Here is a 20805-nt window from a genome sequence, read left to right as displayed (position 1 = left end):
AGAGTGTTCAAAACATCAAAGACGTTGTAGTTGAAACAACAACCAAAACAAAATCCAAAAAACCACTTCAAAAACATCATAGTTCAAGGTATCCAAGGACATCCACGAATACAGATTTTGAAACCACTATTAACCGTTCAAAAAGCACCACCGCAACCACCACCCGTCGTGTTCCGGCGCCGGCGACGGACCAACTTTTTCCTTCTCTCACGGAGGTTACCGAGGGGCATCCTTCTCGAAACGTAGTGGAAATAATCTTCCACACGAGCTGGGGACCCAAGCCTTTTTCGGGTCGGGTTGAAATGATTTTCAAGGTTCACAACGGTTCAAAAACGGTTTCCCGGTTCGAAGAGTATCGTGAAATATTGAAGGGTCGAGCCGGTTCGAACCGGGGGAACAACCATGAGGAGAATGTTCGGTGTGTTGCGGATGGAAATGAAGTGATGAGGTTTCATTGTTTGGGTCCCACTTCAGGTTGTGGGCCCTACGGTGGAGCTAGTGTTTGGTCTTTTTCAGGTGGTAAAGGCTCCGCGATCTGCACGTTTTCCGGTAGCGGCGGGGCACATGAGAGCTCCGGTGGTGGAAGAGGGAGGAGGGCAATGTTGGTTTGTCGGGTCATAGCGGGTCGGGTTTCGAAGGAAGTAGGGTTTATGGACTCGTTGTTGGATGGGCGAGTTGGGTTTGACTCGGTGAGTGGGGATAATGGCGAGTTGTTAGTGTTTGACTCGCGTGCTGTATTGCCTTGTTTTCTTATCATTTATAAATTGTAAAAAATGGGTATTAACCGTTCTTATCTTTTCTTTGTAGGAATTTAGAAGAAGAAAAAAAACACTCTTGATTTGTTTTCATTTTGGATTTGGGATTCATGTATATGTATGAATGCTTATTGTTGAGTTCTGGTGTTTCCAAACAGCTTATTTTCCTTGCTTTTTTTTTGTTGACATATTCGTTTTTTTGCATTTATCAACGCATTATTTCTTTATGTTATTATGATTTGTTTTAATACTTTGCCGGTCAATTTAATACTCCAACTGTATCTTATTTTTATAAGTTTAAAAAATTATTTATTCAAAAATTTGATAAATATACTTAATATAAAATAATTTTATATTGATACTGAATAAGAGTTTTATATTGTATATCTTTTTTTTTCTAAATTAACAAGCATTCCAGAAATTTAAGATTTTTTTTTGTAACAATACCATTGATGTAATTGAGATAACTTATTTTATTATATTATTAGAGCAATATTATTTCGTACCACGAATTTGTACCAGAAAAAGAATAATGTACTATTTATAATTTACAATTTCTTTTGTTTTCCTCGTACATTTTATTTTTTATTTGGATAATACTACCACTTCATCAAAAGTACATGCTAAGTACTTTTGAATGTGTTATTATAAAGATCGTATTACTTCTATATATGGTGTAGTATAATGCAATCTCTATAATAACAAAAATGAAATGTAAGATTCTTAGTTAATAAGTAAATTTTGAATTAGCATCGTTAAGTTAAATATTATATTTTATGTTTAAATATAAATCTTGTAATTATATACAAATTTCTTTATTACTTTCTCTTTAAAAAACAAATCAAAATTTAATATACTTTTATATTTATTCTTTCTTTTGTTAATGTAAGTGTAAAATATTTAATAAAGTATAAGTAAATTAGTCAAAGTATTATTAAAATTTAAAAAAATGACAAATAAATAATAATATTTTTGTTTTTCTTAAAAAATAACATTTAGTGTTTGCTCGATTTAACTTACATTACTCAAATCGATTTTAAATGTAATTTTAAGTGTGATTTACAGAAATAATAAATTATAGGTTCTACTCTAACTTGAATTTAGCATGAGTTCCACCTCAAAACCAAATAGCCTATTAAAAAGGAATATATTGAATACCAAAATTGTCAAAGTATCATCTTTTATAATATTATTAATTTATTTTAATTTTAAAAATTAATATGCAAATGCATGGGATGTTGGATATAATGAGATGTTTCGAATTGACTCAATGCTTAATTTATCGTCACTAAACACACACAAATTACATGTTTGTCCTGTCATTGTATTCCGCCTCTACTATAAATATCTTTCGGTCTTAATTTCAAACGTTTAGGAGTAGACAATGACGAAAATCTTTGAGCAACGTTGTATTCGTCCTCAATAAACTTAATCCTCACACTATATATTTTAATGAAAAACTTCTCACTCTTCTCAAACAAACACTTATTTAAACGTTGAAATACATGAATGTATCTCCATCTCGGAATCACTAAGTACTTTTGACTGAACATCAAGATGACCATCCTCTTTGGTTCTATCCAGAACATAAATATTTTTTTTTTCTTTTGTTAATTATTTATTTTCGGATCACTTTCATTTAGTCCCTCTAAAAATATAAATTACTTTTTGTAATATAAATAAAATTTAACTTACATACTGTGATATGTAAAAAAAAATTACATTGTCAATCAAGTACAATCGTTAAATCATTAATAATAATTAACTTTTTCTATTACTACTTATAAAATTACTCACATTAATTATGATTTGTCGACTACGTAATTTTTTTTACTTTGACAATACATAGATATTAAACTCATAAATATATTATGTTATATTTATCATCAGCAAAATTACACATTAAAAAATTATATATATATATATATATATATATATATATATATATATATATATATATATTTACATTTTTGTGAGCTTCTCAATTTGGAAAATTTTAGTCTCAACTAGACAACTGTGTATACATCATGTTTGTTTATTTTTCTTCCCTCCTTTACTAGCTTACTTGCATTGAGGAAATTACTATAACCGTGGTTAGAAATTTGTATGCGTTGTTCTTCCTGAAAAAAGAAATAAAACACAAAAGGTGTTCTCTTTTAAGTTCCGTTTGAAAAAGCATCAAATTATTTAAAAGTTAAACCTAAAATGAAGGAAATTAGAGTAATATTAAAAACACAAAAAAACAAAATATATATATATATATATATATATATATATATATATATATATATATATATATATATATTTACATTTTTGTGAGCTTCTCAATTTGGAAAATTTTAGTCTCAACTAGACAACTGTGTATACATCATGTTTGTTTATTTTTCTTCCCTCCTTTACTAGCTTACTTGCATTGAGGAAATTACTATAACCGTGGTTAGAAATTTGTATGCGTTGTTCTTCCTGAAAAAAGAAATAAAACACAAAAGGTGTTCTCTTTTAAGTTCCGTTTGAAAAAGCATCAAATTATTTAAAAGTTAAACCTAAAATGAAGGAAATTAGAGTAAAGAGTAAGGATAAGTTATCAAAGTGGAAACATATGACGAAATAGAAGTATTGTTTAGAACTGTCTACATGTTATTATTAAGGGAAAAAAAGGGTCCCACTTGGCCACTCTAATCCTCAAGAGCTGAAAATTTGAGCAAGGTAATAAGGAAGTGTAGCAAAAGTCACGCAATGGGTCCAAAAAGGCCCTAACCTTAACTAATTTGACAATGAAATGATATGAGAGTATTTAGATGACGATTTATACATGACTCACAATCTTTGACGAAAATTCATATATAATATCACAAAGTCACTATCCCAGTTGCTAGTTTGCTACGTTTTTCTTTCCTTTTGCTTTCATCATTTCCTTTCCAATTTTCGTATATTTTATTAGTTAGATTTTCCTTTTGTGATTTTCCATTAAAAGAAAATAATTCCTTTATGATTTATTTGCGTCACTGAGTCGTACAATTAATTTTTCCTATTTGGTTTGGGGCTTCCTCTCCTCTCATTCTCATGGCATCATACTCTTAGCCATATTCTATTGCAGGCCAGACACTTAGCCCATTTTTTTATCAAAGCCCATTTAATTGGTTAATAGTGCATGTTAGCCAATACTTCAAAACAAGAGCCCAAAATGGCTTTAATGTATTATTCTTAATCGAAGTTTCTTCTCAAATCTAACAGATCCGAGTAGACCAATCAAAACAAATATTAGATACTTTTGAGGACATAGAAGAGTCAATAAGTTCAAAATAGAAATTTTTAGAACATGTGAATACATTTCATTTATATAAAATGAGATTAATTTTGATATATTATTAGTGTAAAATTTTTTACATTATTAATTAATCACAAACTTCCGTTTATATAATTTTTAAGGTAGGAAAAGTTAAAATCAAATATTTTATGATTTAACAATTATTCATAGATTTTATATTAGATCTAAGTCATCCTTACAAAACTGACTTGTAAGATAAAAAGTGCCTTTTTGTATAAACTAATGTAAAGTTCTATTACGTAGAATTTAAGTTTTTTTTCTATACATCTCTCATGCCCAACACTATTGAACTTAATGCGTGTATGTAAATTATGGGTAATCCAATTGAGTAAGATATGATATTATTTTAGGTTTTATATTTGACCCAACTCATCATTACAAAACCAATTTATAGAGTAAGAAGTGTATCTCTTTATAAACTAGTGTAGAGTTTTATCTCTTATTAATATATGGACTTGAGTTTTTCCAAATACACCCCTCACGCCCAACACTATTAGACTTGATGCTTTTATATAAATGGCAGGTGACTCGATCGAATATGCTTTAATACCATCTTAGATTATATATTTGACCTAACTCATCCTTACAAAATCAACTTATAAGACGAAAAATACATCATTTTATAAATTAGTGTAAAACTTTTTTTTTTTTTTATTAATGTAGGATCCCACGTTGATAAGAGATAAAGTTCTACACTAATTCATAAAAAGATGTACATTTTATCTTACAAACAATTTTTGAAAAAATGATTTAAGTTCATTATAAAACCTAAGAGTTCTAATTTACTGACAATATAAGATATATTTATAATATCAGTGTATATAAATTAAATTTATGTAAAATACATATTTTTTATTTGGCGATACATCTTCCATAAATCACTTTAGTCTATAAAATTACTATAAAATATTTTTGTAATTTTAATATATATATATATATATATATAGGAACACTACTTCACATTTATGAGCACTAAAATGAAGATTTTCTCCATGGATACCATATATATATATGCTAGTAAATGCATCCATCACTTAGTCAATGGTCTGGACCCAATTTTGGTTCTTCTGTTCATGTACTAATAATTTTATTTGAAAAAGAGTGTGGAATTAGAGACGAGAGAGGAGAGACCCAAAGGGTGGGTCATACAAACTCATTAAATTGATTTGATTGTTCATACTACAACTAGGATTGGACTTCAAATCCACAATTTCATTGTATGGGTCGAACCATATTCACGAGCAGCTCAAATCTCAAAGTATTCCACCAACACGTACAAGGGCTTCCCATTCAAACGTTCACGACCCTGTCATATATATATGTATGTACCTATATCAAACATTACATACATTTAAATTTAAACAAAAATATTGACATATAATACAAATTACATACCTTCAGTTCTGGCAATTCAATTACACATGCACATTCCACTACCTCTGCTCCCACACGTTCTAAAACACAACAAAAACATCAATCATATAAATTATAATCATCCAAAGATTTAACAATTGCAATTGATTAACAATATAAATTAAATTTTTTATTTAATATTAATAAAAAACAAATGTAATAGTAGAATTTGGTGACCTAGTAAATCCATAGCTGCACAGAGTGTTCCACCAGTTGCAATCAAATCATCAACCACAATAGCACGATCACCAGTTTCAACAGCTCCAACATGCATCTCAAGACAATCCCTTCCGTATTCCAGAATATATTCTTGAGAAATTACTTTGCCTGTCACACAATGTTTTTTGTTACCACTAAATGGGACAAACAAACAATACAACAATCACAAGAAAATATGATTTATAATTAAAACTACAAAAGTGACACTAACAATAAGGTTAGTGATGCAAGAATAAGATTACCAGGCAATTTCTTGGGTTTCCTCAAGGGTACAAACTTAGCACCTATTGCCAAGGCAATGGGAGGACCAAAAATGAAACCTCGAGCTTCGATGCCTAAACAAGAGAAGAAGAATTATAAAAACTAATGATGCTAAAATATGTATTAATCAATAACCAATTCCTTCATCTTACATTGGAGTTGTTAGAACTTCAAAAAAACACATACAGATAACACATATGAAGTTTGATCACAGAGCCGCCACAGTGCTTTTATATTAATTTTAAGCTTATTAAACTGTGTTTGCATTAAGAAGTTTTTTTTATGGAATGTAATTTATTAGGAAAATTCAAATCCTTCAGCAAATTACATTATTTGAATAATAAATTTTGAGAATTTTTAAAATAAAAAAGTTATATTAATATTTTATCAAAAATAAATTTAAAGAATATCAAATACTAAAAAAATTTAAAAATAAATTCTCTATTTATTTTATAATATATAAACCATAAAACGGTCCCTATAATTTTAGCAAATTTACAATTTTGATTCTATATATTTTAAAATTACATATTAGTTCCTATATATATATATTTTTTGCAAGTCAATCTCTAAAATTTTTTAAATTTTGCAAATTAGTCCTTAAAAATTGCAAAATAATCTTCAACTTTGATTGAATTTCAGTTTTAACTCAAATATAACTTTTATTTTTGTCCTTTGAAATTTATAAAAATAACTTAATTTTAAAAAATAATTCTTTTATCCAAAAAAAAAAAATTCAATTGAAAAAATTTCAATTATCAAATTCAAATGAAGCCTTAAAGTTTACGTCGTACAAATTTAACTACTATGATGCAATTACCACCACATTAGATAAGTTAATTAATTCATAACATCATAATTCATAGATCAAAGTTGTACTAGTTCTATATCCCCACAATGTTGTGAAAACAATTTTATTTATTTTTAAATAACCAGAAGAAAAGATGCATAGCTGTAAAGTACTGAACTCTAAACTAGAACAACTCAAAGTCACCAAAACACTACAGTGGAAATTGGAGGAACCCACAAATTATAATAATAATATAATAGTGGAATGGAAGAAGAAAAAAATCCAAAAAAATCCAGTGAGTTGAAACATGCGTCAGGTGGGTCCCACATTACACAAGTTGAGACCAATTGAACAATCAGCATTGAGGCATTTACCAATGATGCTCCCATGCCAAATGGATGCATTGCACATGGAGAGAGAAGAAGGAAGAGAAATGAAAGAAGAAGCGATGAAGAAAACTTAGACATAACAATCAATGGCACCACCCACTCACCACAAACAAAGGCTTATAGTCAAACAAAATATCACTCACTAAATAACACAGTAACTTCCATTGCACGATGTCTCTTAAAAGCACTCAAAAAGATTATCACAGAGAAACTTATACATAAAAACTTTCTTGTAGGCATGGACCCCACCACCTTCAAGCTAACACTACAGTGATGACACCACACACATTAAAATAAAAAAAAAAATAAAAAATCAACTTGTTCATTCATTTTTTTGGTTTAATAACAACATTTTTTGTTTTTTATTTTTTATTTACCTGCAACGACAGAAATATTTTTTCCCTTGTAACGTTCAACGAACAAATCGATTGTGTCCTTAAAAGCTTTGGGATCCAGTAACAGAGTGGTAATGTCTTGGAACATAATACCTGTCAATGCAACAAAAAATCAACCCTTCACCTTCAAGACAATTTAAGCTTGAAAATTGGAAAACAAAATTTAAAAAAAGGAATTAAAAGAGTTATGGGTATAGATGCGGTTCTGTTCCTTAGTGAAAACAAAGCAACATTGAGAGAGAGAGAGAGAGAGAAAGAGAAAAAACCAGATTTAGGGAAATTGGGGACGACACGAATCTTAGTTTTGATGCCATGAAGACGTGGATCCTGGTGTGTGTAAGCTGACATTGTGTAGAAGAGAGTTTGAGTACAGAGTAGAAGAAGAGAAGACAGAGAAAAAGATGAGGAGAAAGTGGAGATATTGGTTTGTGTACGATGTACTTATAGAGAGAGGGATTGTGTTTCTGCGTTGGCAAACGAGCCACCCTCGTTACCTCTCTTCACAATCAAACTTGTGTTTCAGATATATACTTCATAACGATTTTCATTCATTTTAAAAAGAAAATAATTGTCTTAAAACAAATTATCTTTTCAATTTTTTATGCATTTTGTTTCAATTATATTTTTTTTTAACTGATATTACTTGATCGCTTTTAATAAAATATATTTTATTATAGGTTTATAATATTGATAACGTATCAACATTTAACGATAACTATTTAATAAAATTAATATTATTTTTACAATTTTTTTAATATCACTATAATAAAAAGTTGAATACATTATGAAAAAATAGAGAACTCTAAAAGAGATTTAATGTAAAAAACTAAATGGAGTAATGGTTTAAAGATTTTAAAATAGTTGTTTATCTTTATTATTATAACACATCTCGTTGCTCTATGAAATTTTATTATTATTTTAAAATTTAATTGCAGTTTTAATCTTCTATTTTAGCTGAATTATAAAAGTAGTTCTTTATTTTATTTCTCTTTAATTTTGGTCCTCAAACATAATTTTAGTCCAAAATTTATGTAGTTTCATTTACCACACTATTTATAATCATAAATTTCAGATACAATTGTTGTACCACTAAATCGCGAGACATGATTTAACTTAAATAAACGCAAAAAAATAAAAAATATATGAAACTTTATAGAGTTTTGGACTTAAATTATATTTGAAAATTAAAACTGAAGAAAAATTAAATAGAGATACTATTTTTGCGATTCAACTGATGAAAAACTACAATTAAATTTTATTTTAACTAGTGAGAAGAGGGAGTAAATAAATAATTAGATTTTCTTGTTTTATAGAGTAACATATATAGCAACTGAATTACAAGACTTTATTTGTTGACGAGTATGGAGAAAATTGGTGGCTTATGTAGCTTATTATAGTCACGAAGGCACTTATAGGATGTAGTATAGGCAGTAGTGAAATCTAGAGAATCTATGAGTACCCCATCTCTATAATATTGATGTATCAGAATTCAGAGGTAGCTTTCAAATCTGCATAGTAATATTCTGTGGGCATCTCTCATCCCTTTCTCATTAACCCAAATATCCCTACTTATTTAACTATCTTCTTTTTTTATTAAATAGCATCCGCCTAATTTAAACAACTCATAAAGCTGCGACTAACGACAAATATATCCTATATAATTGGATTACATCCTTAAATTTAAGACAGTGACATGAAACCCCTTCGTTTGTTGTTTGTTGGCTACGTTTTGCATCTTTAATTAACAGCATTGTCTTGTAATTAATTAACGTACCCTCTTCACTCTTCTTATTTTGTTTAAGACAAATTTAAGCAATTCCAAAATGTAATCACGTGTATTACATGTAGGATTATATTTTATAATAACTTGCAAGCTTTTAAAAAATATAACATTAAATAATTCAAATGTGTCATTGGTATTTTCAAATGCTAACATATGTCATGAGGGCACAGGTTGGCATGAGAAGAAAAAAAAAAGTTTATCCATTATGAGTGAGAGTGGAAAAAATAATGAAAAAGACCATTTAATTTGGTGGTTGCTGGAGGTGGCGTATGTCATGAAAAGCAGGGAGAGGTAGGAGGAATCTGCCCTATACAAACCCCTAAATAAAGCAAAGGGTTTTTTAAGGAATGGACCCTTCGCTGCTCGGTGAGTCTCCATGCATCATTGCATATACTAATAGTAATCATAATTCCATACTAATACTGTGCTCGTAAACACCAAAAACAACCTTACAAGGATAGTTTGTACCCATTAAACTAGCAATCATCTTTGGTAATTTTTTTTTTCTGAGTTTAGAGTATTTTTTTAAAAAAAAAAATTATAGTGTCTTTTATAATTTTATCGTTTTGTTTATTTCTCTATTTTTATCTTCAATGTTTTAATATTAATTAAAAAATATTTTTTATGATTTTTTTTCTGTTAATTCAACCGTTAATAGTTTATTAGTTATTCTCTATAAATTCATATATAAATTCATATGTTATTAGTCAACTTATATGTTATCCACTAGTTTTGAATAAATATAGTCTAATTTTAATAGATAATTATAATTTTGAATCTTATATCTAAATTGATTAATATATTTCTATTTAGGACAGGTGGTTTGTAAAAATTTAAATTTAAATTTTGACTGAAATAATTATTTGTCATATTTTGATTTTCTCATGATTGAATTTTGATTATCAAAATCCATCTTTTTTTAAAAAAACTATATGATTTATTCAAAGTCTTTAAAACTTAAATCCATCCAGTAATCTTAAATTGATTTATAAAATAACAATGAACAATATATTGATTTTTAGTGGACATTTTAACATTGTTTTAATAAAAATTGATTGGATAACTTAAGTTTTTTTTTTTTAAGAAAAAATAAAATCAAGTTGAACCAAATAGTATTTGGTAAATTTTAATACTCCAATCCTATATGTAAAGATAACTTTTAGAGAATTCTTTTATTTTATATAAAAAAAAATTACGATTTTAAGATATATGTATTATTCAAATTAATATTTAATATATCATGATTTTCAATAAAAATTTATATGTAAAAATAATAAAAAATTACTAAACATATAGTTTTGATGTTTTAATTTTTATTATTTTCTTTTCTAAATGAAACTAGAGATAGTAATTATTTATTATTCTCAGTAATATTTCCTTAAACATTTTTCTTTATTTGTGGATCTACTTATTCCTCTTTCTCATTCAAATAATTTTATTATTTCCTTTCACATGGATGAACATAGTCGTAATGTAAGCAAGCATTCATGTAGCTTACGATTCTTTCATTTTTTCATTCATATAAAAAAAAGCTTGAGTCGCATATGACAATTAAATTCATCATGTCCACCGCACCAGAACTACTTACGTCGCGCCACGTGGCAGTTATCGGCGCCGGCGCCGGAGGTCTAGTTGCGGCGCGCGAGCTCCGAAGAGAAGGACATCGCGTGGTGGTTTTCGAGCAAGGAGATCAAATTGGTGGTTCGTGGGTGTACACTGCTGATGTGGAATCGGACCCAGTTGGTTTGGACCCGAAGCGGAGGGTAGTCCACTCGAGCCTGTATAATTCGCTCCGAACCAATCTGTCTCGGGAAAGCATGGGTTTCCGAGATTACCCTTTTAGAAGAAAAGAAGGGAAGGGAAGAGATTCTAGAAGATTCCCGAGTCACAGAGAAGTGTTAATGTACTTGAATGATTTTGCTGTTGATTTTAAGATTAATGAATTGGTGAGGCTTCAGACGGAAGTGGTGTTTGCTGGGTTAGGTGAAGGTGGAAAATGGACGGTCAGATCTAGATCTCTTCAGAGTAATTGTGTGGATGAGATTTACGATGCTGTCGTCGTTTGTAATGGACATTACTTTCACCCTCGACTCCCTCATATTCCTGGTTATTTTCTTTCTTATTAAAGTCTTCTCTCTTTCTTTTATTTTTATAACAAAAATTTGGCATCTCTATTTCTTATATTTTTTATAACAATGTTGATCTGGTTCGGTTGGGCCTAAAAAATTACTTGAGAAAAGATTCGGCCCTACCCATAATAATGGTTTGGTTGCAGACTAGTAGTACAACTCAAGTATCTGTTCGGTCCCAACAAAATTCTTGTTTGGAAAATAACTATTTTTTTTGTGTGCCCAAAGCCCTCAGATCTTATAGCTTAATACATAATATAAAAAAATTATTATTATTTAAATTAAAATTTAATAGAAAAACTTAATTTATGTGACTTATTATATCAGATCAAGAGGTGTCTGAGATTTTGGGTGTCTTGTCACAATCATACTTTTTTTTTTTTGTTTATATAAGTTGAGTTTTTCATATATTCAAAATAAATTCTTCATTAATAATCCAAACTTAACTTTGAAAAACTTTGCTGTAAAATAAAATTAAAAAAACTCTCCAGACTCAAATATTAAAAAAAAAAATCATATTTAAGAGACTCAAATTATAAGCAAATTTGGATGACCCTTTTCAGGCATTGATGCATGGCCAGGAAAGCAAATGCATAGCCATAATTACAGGACACCTGAGCCCTTTCAAGATCAAGTAAGTGCTACATTGAATGTGTCTAACTTTTTTCCTTCGGTTAAGACATGCTCGGGTATTTTGCTAGTTTATTTTAAGAAATGTCAATGATGTCTCATGGTTTTTATCTGTTGGGTAGGTTGTAGTTATAATAGGCGGTGCTGCGAGTGCGGTCGATATCTCTCGAGACATTGCAACCGTTGCTAAAGAAGTTCACATTGCAGCTAGATCTGCTGAAGAAGATAAGCTTGGAAAGTTGCCTGGCCATGATAACATGTGGCTTCATTCTATGGTAAAACTTGTCATCTATGGTGAGAATTAGATGGCCATCATGACATTAGTATCCATATATTTGTTCGACAACTTTCGCCTAGATTGTTTGATCTTGATCTTAATTCTTAAACAATGCAGATTGACAGCGTTCATGGAGATGGAACAATAGTTTTTCAGGATGGAAATGCAGTTCATGCTGACTTCATTGTACATTGCACAGGGTATTTTCAGCATTCCCTATTAGTTTTTGTTAAACAAGTTTCTATCTAGAAATTTTAGGCACAATTGCAATTTAAAACCTTGTTGATAAAAGAAAAAAGTGAACCAATGTTGATGTGCATTTGTTCCTTTTCCAGGTACAAATATGATTTCCCTTTCCTTGAAACCAACGGTGTGGTGACCGTAGATGACAATCGTGTAGGACCACTCTACAAGCATGTTTTTCCTCCGGCGTTAGCTCCATGGCTTTCATTTGTTGGGTTGCCTTGGAAGGTTGTTCACGCGTCACGGTTCTTCATCATCCTTACTCGAATCTGTTCCATTCATAAGTGGTCTAATACTAATAAGTGTACGGAATTGATGGCAGGTTGCTCCCTTCCAATTGTTTGAACTGCAGAGCAAATGGATAGCTGGAGTATTGTCTAATCGCATTTCCCTTCCTTTAGAAGAGGAGATGATTGAAGATATTGAAGCTTTTTACTTGTCACTTGAAGCATCTGGCACTCCTAAGAGTCACACTCATAATATGGGCATGGCCCTTGTTCAGGTCCCTTTTTGTTTGCTTGTATTATAATATATGTATATATGTGTATCTAATTCTAAGTTGTTCAGAATTAGGTAAACATTTTTCACCTTGCTTTGTTTCTAAAATGCACCCAAGCATGAAACACTGCAAAAAACTACAACTAATTTGTTATTATCTTTTAGTGAAAACCTGATGCTAGGGAATGTGTAAAATTGCAGTGGGAGTATAATAACTGGATTGCAGATCAGTGTGGTGCTCCTGTTATGGAAGAATGGAGAAAGCAAATGTATATGGCCGCATCTAAGAATAGGCTCTTGCGACCGGAGACTTATCGTGACGAGTGGGATGATGATGACCTGGTTTTAGAAGCTGAGCATGAATTTGCTAATTATCAGAACTAATGTTGTATTTTTTGAAGTTGCTAAGTCATAAGTTATTCCTGCCCTCTACTCCTAGTTCAGTGTTATTCTTAACGATCAAAAGTCAGCTTTATCGTTCAGTTTTGAAGAAGAAAAATTCACACTTAAAAATAAGGATGTAATTATTTATGTTTGAAATACTTTTAATAATAATTCGATGAGTTGTCAGTTAAGTTGGCAATGATAACTTGACTTTACAACTTTAAAACACGGAATTGGAATTCAGTTATAAAATAGTCATTAGATATACTTTTATTAATAATAAAAATACTTTGTCCATTAGTGAACAAGTGATAATAATGAGATCACTCTTTTCTTTTTTTCTTTTTTGAAATGCTTCTCTTTAAAACAATAGTTGCAGTATGATCAGTGCTTTCTCAAAATGATAACATTACAATGATGAGAAATTGTTTATTTATAATATTTATAACGAATATTAAATGAGTAAATGATCACACAAAATAGGTAATGTACTAATGTTAGCCACTAGACCTCCATAACTATCAACTGTGTAGCAAACTTGGAACAGCTTCGGCGTTGAGATTGGGTTTAGAACATTGAATTGATAATATACATGCATAGCCAGCATAAAAATTGAGCTCAGAGAAACTTTGGTCTATTACACCATCATAAAATACAATCTAAGGTATCAAAGAATGAATACACTTAACCTGAAGTATGCAGTAAAAGACTTGATCAACAGTCAAAGTTTCCTACATACTACTGCCCTTGATACTGCTATTTTTTCAAGTTATATTACCTAGTATGTGTCCCAGGTGCTTGATGTCTTGCATCTATTCCAAAGCTCAAGAAAAAACAAACACAATTGTTTGAACTTTGAACAATCCTCTCCCCGAAGTTGGTTGATGCTATTAAAACCAATATTAAAGTTGGTTGATGCTATTAAAACCAATATTAAAATTAAATCCCACATCCTGGTGACAACAAAAATTTGGAATTAGTTCTCAGTCCAGAAACAGAAATGCATTTTTCTTCTAAAACAAAACGTAAGTAGAAAGTGCAGCTCAGCCCTGAAACTTGTCTTGCAATATTTTTCAACTATACCAGTTCAAGATTAAAAATCAATTCGCCAAACAACTTTCACAGTGTAATCAAGTATACGGTATTACCTGACCTCTACTTTTCCTTAGAGTCCTTTCCGAATTCATCGGGCTGCTCTTCCTTTGTCTTACTCAACTTCCTTCTACTTTTCTTGGTTGGTCCTTTCTCTGCAAAGAGATGATTATATTTTTCCATAATCCTCTCTTTCTCTTCGACCAAGCCTAGCATCTCATATGCATTTGCCACTTTCTGAATGATTAATTTATCCCGAGGTTTACGATCAAAAGCTTCCAGTCCCTTGAAAAGCTTTTAATCAAAAGCACAAGACATGAAACAAAGGTTAACAGTATTATTCGAACTATAACCGTATATAACCATCAAACAAAGAGAGTAAATGATGCTTAGCTAAATACTACCCATATTAGTACATCAATATACAAGTCCACATCAAATGAGGCAAGCAAATTATTTGATTTTCTCTCAATAGAAATTCAAATAGACTGAGTAAAGTATTTAATCCTGTTCTTTCATATACAATTAATAACAAAAATTCATTAATGCTAAACAATTATTTAGTTACCCTCATACATATTCAACATAATTATTATGGCCAGAATGCATTGATTCTGTGGTAGCTATTCAAGTTGTCAACTGCTATAATTTCATTTTAGTCACAATTTTGCTATATATGAAGTAGGAGAAAAGAGCAATGTAGTAAAAATAATAAAATACCAAATAAAGGTTACTAAATATGTTTGAAGGGACACTGCAATACTTTTTTGGATTACTTAGCTCTCATTGACTTCATATCTAGATTTACTTTTCACATGAATCTTTTCAACAAATGAAGAGAAGATAACCTATCGTTCTGTTTCTACTGAAAGGGATTTGTCCCATCAATCAATCCACTAGTATACTAGAACCAAAAGAAACTAATAATAGGATGCAACAACATAATAACCCGGATTGGTTCTACTTAACGAGGTCAGTAATCAGCCACATGGATTAATCACACCATTGGAATGGGAATTTATTAAAAACCAAAATTTATGTGTTCCACTATTTTGGAAAGCTGACCTTAACAAGATCTTCCAGCATCTTGTTTCGATAATATACTGATATCATGAGATGGCACAATTGCCAAGGAACAGAATGCAAATCAGTGCCAATTTTCATTTCCCAGAATTTGTGGGCTTCTTCAACTCTATGATCCATATCTAAAGCTCGAATCAGTTGACCATATGTTCCCATCGTCGTCCCCTGTCCCTTGCTCAGCATCCATTTAATTACCTTGAATAAGATATTAAAGCACCAGGGTAAATAATACTAAAGTCAACCGAGATTACTTTCCGGAAAACTCACAATACATTGCAAAACTAACATGAAAAATTGCAAACAGAACAGGCCAAAATCAAGACGTGGCAAAGAAAAACAACTATAAAAATAAAAACTCCATCCACAAAATAAAGAAGGAAAAAAAATCAGACAATTTCTGCATAGAGATTATACTATATAAAATTTCTGCAAGCAAAAAAAGTATCTGGTAATTAGAAGAGTAATAAAAAAATTGATAAACTCTGGCATGATATTATCTAATTAACCCATCAGCAGAAGTGTACTTATCTGTTAGATTTCTGAGATTAAATTGTGCCTTATTTAAAACTTTATTTTCATGGGCTCAACTCAAATTGTCAACATAGTATCAAAGAATCATTTTCTTTTGGACTGTTGGGAAAAGTTTTTTTTTTTTGTAGGACTAAACACGCTGGCTTTGAGTGCTCAGCGCAGTGAGGTTGGGCTATTTATTTAGGCAATGGTGGAGCAAATATGTCCATTTTCAACAATTCTTTATTTGCAATCCCAACAATGTTTAATGGTGAAAACTATTATACTTGGGCCGTCGTAGTGAAGTTTTATTTGAGGTCTCAAGGTTTATGGAATGCTGTGAACTCTGAAGCTGATCCACCGCCATTGAGAGAGATTCCTACCATTGCTCAAATAAAAGCTCTTGAGGAGGAGAAACTCAACAAAGACAAAGCCATCACTTGCTTGCATTCAGGACAGACATATCAAAATTTTACAAAAGTCACGGACTTGGAAACACCTAAACAAGTATATGGGATGAGATCCAAGATGAATTTGATGGCGGTGACAGGGTTACATCTGTTAGACTCTTCACATCGAAGATAGAATTTGAATTGATGAAGATGAAGGACAAGGAATCTGTCAAAGATTATTCAGGTAGGTTAATGGATGTTGTATATCAAATGCCATTTCTGGGTGAGGCATTTACATATCAAAAAAGTTGTAAAAAGAAAGTATCTCAAAAGTTTGATTCCAAGATATTTGCAATGGGAGTCTTGTGATTTGCCAAGTCTCACAATTACAGAGATAACCAGCAAGCTTCATGCAAAGGATCAAAGGGTCTCAACAAGAAATGATGAAGCTATTGAAGGTGACTTTCAAGCAAAACACACGGAAAGGTATTCTGAAAATCCAGTTTTTCCATACCAATAAAGGGAAAGGTGAAGGTTCTTCAAGAAAGGGTGTTTTTTTTTCCTTGCTCTCGAAACCAAAGAACAAATCATGCTGAGGAAGATTGTTATTTCAAAGATAAACCTCTTCTTCACCATGTTTTTTTGCAAAAAAAACTCGCCTACAGTGAAAAGTATTGCCGAATTGTGAAAAAGCAGGTCTCAACAACAACCTGAACAACCGGTAAATGTGAGTGAAGAAGACAACAACCATGAAGAGCATTTATTTATGACATCACAACAACTCAACTCACATAAATTGAAAACTTGGTTCAATGGTAGTGGCTGTACAGGCCACATGAGTAAATTTCTTATCAATTTTTACATACAGTGACCAATCAATTCAACTAAGAGTTAAGTTGGAAAATGGAGAAGTTATGCGAGCCAAAGGAAAATAAACAATTGCCATCAATGAAGTTCATTACATTCAAAAATTAGTTCTAAATCTTCTTAGCGATGCACAAATGCTAAGAAATGGATATGGAATCTTTTCAAATAAAAGTATTGCTTTATTATTGATAAAAGATGGGACATAAACAACTTTTATAAGTTTGATTTAGTTGAAGATCATTATCTTACAGCCTAGATTGATGGGCATGCTATTTGGGACAAAAGATTTGGTCAGACCTACTTGAGGTTGATGTTCATGCAAGATGTATTGATGACGAATCTTGGCATCTGGTATTTAAAGACGGGAGGAGCTAAGCTAAATGGCTATGTTGATAGTAATGTAGGCTAGGAAACTAATGTTCAAATAAAGCGCTTCTGAAATCAAGATTGCAGTTCCTGAACTGAAGCCAAAGCTTGGCATGTCCATGCCAAATCTCAAAGAGGAGTGTTAGATTGATGAGATTATTTCTTATTTTAATTTTTTGTGAATAAGTTTGATCACCTAAACTGATGATGGAAAGTTTAGAGACACTATTTTTTTGGGTGTAACCGAATTATCCTTTGAAAGTTCTCCCTCAAGAGTATACCACTACTGCATTCCCCGAGTTGGATTCGAATTCATGACCTCTAGTTAAGCTGAAAGAGATCTGAATCATCTCATCCAACTTGGGTTATAGAGGAATAGAGGCCCACTATAAGTCTATATAATCCAATTCCATTTCATTTTTAATGCATCCGTATTCAGATTACAAACTACAAATTACTCTCAGTCTAGTATTTCTCTAGTTACATGCCTACAACATCTTTTATTTGTTCATCCACATAATTTGACAAGCTTTTATTTTGACAAAGGATAACGCAATGCAATGAGAATAAAAAGAAAAGTAAGCAGAAAAGTGATACCTGAACAACCCTATGCCATTGTTGTTCCATCTCAAGCCTAATCAATATATTTCTCAATGAACCAATTGGAAACTTTTGCTCCCAAGCAACCCAAGCATCAAGAGCACCATAAATAGCCTCCTTACTATCATCAATATCACGAAGCTGCATCATTGGGGATTTAATCCAAACAAAAAAAAAACTGAGACCCCTTCACCATATTTAAAGTATGAAAATAATTATTAACTATGATAACACACATTATCATTATTATTATAAATAATAATACTTACTGTGGTGAGAAGAAACATAGTCCTATCTTTTCTAGATACATTTTCCCCAATATAATGCTTTGGTATCTGTTTCTGGTCGGAAGGAAGAGGTTTCGTTTGTGAATGAGATGGTTGAGATAACATTTGACTGTAACAGCAACGGACATCACTTATGTTCATTTGACTCAATCTAGTAACCTGGAGTTCATAGTAGCACGAGGAGTTAACTGACAAAACACACACACAGAGAGAGAGAGAGAGAGAGAGACTTACGAGATAAGAAATTCGAGGTGACCTCCACATGGTTCTTCGCTGAAATCAAACAATGATGAAAGTTTTAATTGAAACTCGCTTGAACTTTTGTTCAATTCATTCACGCTCTGCGCTTAGAGTTGCATTCTCTTCTTTTTCTTCTTTCTCCATTCTTCTGTTTACCCTGCCAAAACTGGGCCCTCATCAATACAACTATCAATTTGGGCCATCGTAATGATGTATTTTTATCCGCATTGCTATTCGCACCGTATGTTACTGTAAAGTATACACCATTTCATGGGTGGGGTGCACTTAATATTATGTTAGGGCGAAGCCTTTAATTACCCAGAGCTAGCCTTGGCTGACAATAATAATATTTTTTTATATTTAACTACTCTATATATATTTACATGTCCTAGATAAGTCTATTTGCTAGAAAATAGTAGAAATGTGAAAGTAATAAATTATCAATTAATTGATTAATTTATTATTGTTTTGACGGTTTTGGTCTCACCACTCTAAATGTAATTCTTTTTGTAATGTAAATTGTTAATAATTCATAAATAAAATAAATTATATTACAAGTTTCGTACATATAATTTAGATGATTTAGATGTTTACATCGTAAAATATATTGTTAGATTATTTAATACGTAGTCGATTATAAATAAATTTGATTCATTAAAGTGTCAACAAATTCAACTTAAATTTCCATTGACAATTTTTATTTTCTATGTTGTTGTTTTCATTTTATATTTTATATAAAATAAAATTATAGTAAATTTTTTCTTATTAATTATGTTTGATATATCAGTTTTGGAAACATATGTTTTTCTCCATATATTTGCCTTCCTCGTAAAAGTTATGTTAGCGCCGCCAATGTTAACTTGAACCCACAAAAGGGTTCAATAATGGATCATTATCAATTTTAGTAAATATCACATCTTTTTTTTAACAAAATTTATTATTTTACGCTCATGTTCAATGATAGTAAAATCATTTTGCAATTATTTTTAAATTATAATTATAAAATATGTTTACATGATAATACGATAAGTTTTTATTAAATCTCTGTCTAAACTTATTTTACATCAACAATATCTCCATCAAACTCAAATATGTATATTTTATTTATAATTCCTACATAATAATCTTAGTATTTAATTGCTGCTAATGTTTCACTTATTACTTTTGGTCTTTATAATTTTGTTTTAATTATTAAAATATTTTTTATATTAAAATTGATTAATGTAGTATGTCAACATTTGATTTTAGTTATCAAATATGAGTCACATAAAGACTAAAATAAATATCACATATATTATAGAGACATTTTGATATTATCAAATTTTATTCAAACTAACAAGAAAAAAAAACATTGTACATTTGTTAGGACTAAAAATAAAGAAATATTTGTATCTACTCAAAGTAAAAAGTGATAATGGAAAAAATATTTAAACATTTTAAAGTAGCACTAATTTTTTTTTTTAAGTAGGAGACTTTTCAGAGTCATTAAATTAAATTTATATACATAATTTATTTGCAAAAAGTAAATGGATAAATGAAAAATAACTATAATTAAGAATGATAAAATTCATAGTGACCTTGGTGGTTTGGAAGGCTCTTTTGTGGACATATGCTTCATGCATCTTAATTTGGTGATATTTCGACCTAAAATTTATTTTTGAAAAATACCTTGTCACATTCAATTCATCCAATAGCTCTTTGATAACCAGAATGAAAAATTTATCCGGCACAGTAGACTTGTTTAAAGCGCGATAATCTACACATAATCTCCAACTGTCGTCTTTCTTTTTAACCAAGATAACTGGGCTTGAGTAAGGACTGTTACTTGGTTTGATTATTCCCGACTTAAGTATATCACCAACATGTTTTTTGAT

The 20805-nt window shown here is 30.5% G+C and overlaps 4 protein-coding genes across 6 annotated transcripts in view; 2 read left to right on the top strand and 2 right to left on the bottom strand.

Annotated features, from left to right (window-relative positions):
* LOC101497253 (uncharacterized) overlaps positions 1-893 on the top strand; it is a 1310-nt gene extending 417 nt beyond the window's left edge. Inside the window, exon 2 of the mRNA XM_073364324.1 lies at positions 3-893. Coding sequence (XP_073220425.1) covers positions 3-770 — 768 coding nt within the window. The 3' untranslated portion in view covers positions 771-893. The remainder of the gene's footprint in view (positions 1-2) is intronic.
* A 4224-nt stretch (positions 894-5117) lies between these two features.
* On the bottom strand, positions 5118-8052 carry LOC101496925 (adenine phosphoribosyltransferase 4-like). 2 transcript variants are annotated; one of them, XM_004511610.4, is made up of 6 exons: positions 7817-8052; positions 7533-7643; positions 5958-6050; positions 5674-5823; positions 5479-5537; positions 5118-5389 (listed from the first exon to the last, which is right to left on the bottom strand). In XM_004511610.4, exons 1-6 carry the CDS (start codon positions 7896-7898, stop codon positions 5330-5332), a joined length of 555 nt encoding a protein of 184 aa, XP_004511667.1. In that variant the 5' UTR covers positions 7899-8052; the 3' UTR covers positions 5118-5329. The 2 variants fall into 2 exon arrangements, with proteins under 2 accessions (XP_004511667.1, XP_073220273.1); XM_073364172.1 differs by having other exon boundaries at positions 5207-5412; positions 7817-8041.
* Positions 8053-10745: 2693 nt separating this feature from the next.
* Positions 10746-13699, top strand: LOC101496049 (flavin-containing monooxygenase FMO GS-OX-like 4). The gene is made up of 7 exons (XM_012719110.3): positions 10746-11439; positions 12026-12096; positions 12215-12367; positions 12487-12569; positions 12705-12840; positions 12935-13114; positions 13312-13699. Exons 1-7 carry the CDS (start codon positions 10878-10880, stop codon positions 13492-13494), a joined length of 1368 nt encoding a protein of 455 aa, XP_012574564.1. The 5' UTR covers positions 10746-10877; the 3' UTR covers positions 13495-13699.
* A 407-nt stretch (positions 13700-14106) lies between these two features.
* Positions 14107-19083, bottom strand: LOC101496384 (pentatricopeptide repeat-containing protein At4g18975, chloroplastic). 2 transcript variants are annotated; one of them, XM_004511608.4, is made up of 6 exons: positions 18926-19083; positions 18674-18850; positions 18402-18545; positions 15652-15864; positions 14643-14880; positions 14107-14447 (listed from the first exon to the last, which is right to left on the bottom strand). In XM_004511608.4, the coding sequence occupies exons 1-5, from the start codon at positions 18953-18955 to the stop codon at positions 14650-14652; spliced, it is 795 nt and encodes a 264-aa protein (XP_004511665.1). In that variant the 5' UTR covers positions 18956-19083; the 3' UTR covers positions 14107-14447; positions 14643-14649. The 2 variants fall into 2 exon arrangements, with proteins under 2 accessions (XP_004511665.1, XP_004511666.1); XM_004511609.4 differs by having other exon boundaries at positions 14648-14880.
* Between the last annotated feature and the right edge of the window lie 1722 nt (positions 19084-20805).

The sequence above is a fragment of the Cicer arietinum genome, chromosome 8 (assembly GCF_000331145.2).
Source record: "Cicer arietinum cultivar CDC Frontier isolate Library 1 chromosome 8, Cicar.CDCFrontier_v2.0, whole genome shotgun sequence".
Taxonomy (NCBI): Eukaryota; Viridiplantae; Streptophyta; class Magnoliopsida; order Fabales; family Fabaceae; genus Cicer; species Cicer arietinum.
This window is presented reverse-complemented; position numbering and strand designations above follow the sequence as displayed.

What these genes read in the sequence shown, in the direction of transcription:
- LOC101496384 (XM_004511608.4), bottom strand. Translation starts at nt 18,955, where the DNA reads ATGTGGAGGTCACCTCGAATTTCTTATCTC. An exon ending in CTATGTTTCTTCTCACCACA is followed by an intron (nt 18,546 to 18,673) that starts GTAAGTATTATT and finishes CCAATGATGCAG; the next exon opens with CTTCGTGATATTGATGATAG. An exon ending in TGCTGGAAGATCTTGTTAAG is followed by an intron (nt 14,881 to 15,651) that starts GTCAGCTTTCCA and finishes TTTGATTAAAAG; the next exon opens with CTTTTCAAGGGACTGGAAGC.
- LOC101496049 (XM_012719110.3), top strand. Translation starts at nt 10,878, where the DNA reads ATGACAATTAAATTCATCATGTCCACCGCACCAGAACTACTTACGTCG. An exon ending in TCGACTCCCTCATATTCCTG is followed by an intron (nt 11,440 to 12,025) that starts GTTATTTTCTTT and finishes GACCCTTTTCAG; the next exon opens with GCATTGATGCATGGCCAGGA. An exon ending in ACATGTGGCTTCATTCTATG is followed by an intron (nt 12,368 to 12,486) that starts GTAAAACTTGTC and finishes TAAACAATGCAG; the next exon opens with ATTGACAGCGTTCATGGAGA.
- LOC101496925 (XM_004511610.4), bottom strand. Translation starts at nt 7,898, where the DNA reads ATGTCAGCTTACACACACCAGGATCCACGTCTTCATGGCATCAAAACT. An exon ending in CCCCAATTTCCCTAAATCTG is followed by an intron (nt 7,644 to 7,816) that starts GTTTTTTCTCTT and finishes TTGCATTGACAG; the next exon opens with GTATTATGTTCCAAGACATT. An exon ending in TGCAGCTATGGATTTACTAG is followed by an intron (nt 5,538 to 5,673) that starts GTCACCAAATTC and finishes GTTGTGTTTTAG; the next exon opens with AACGTGTGGGAGCAGAGGTA.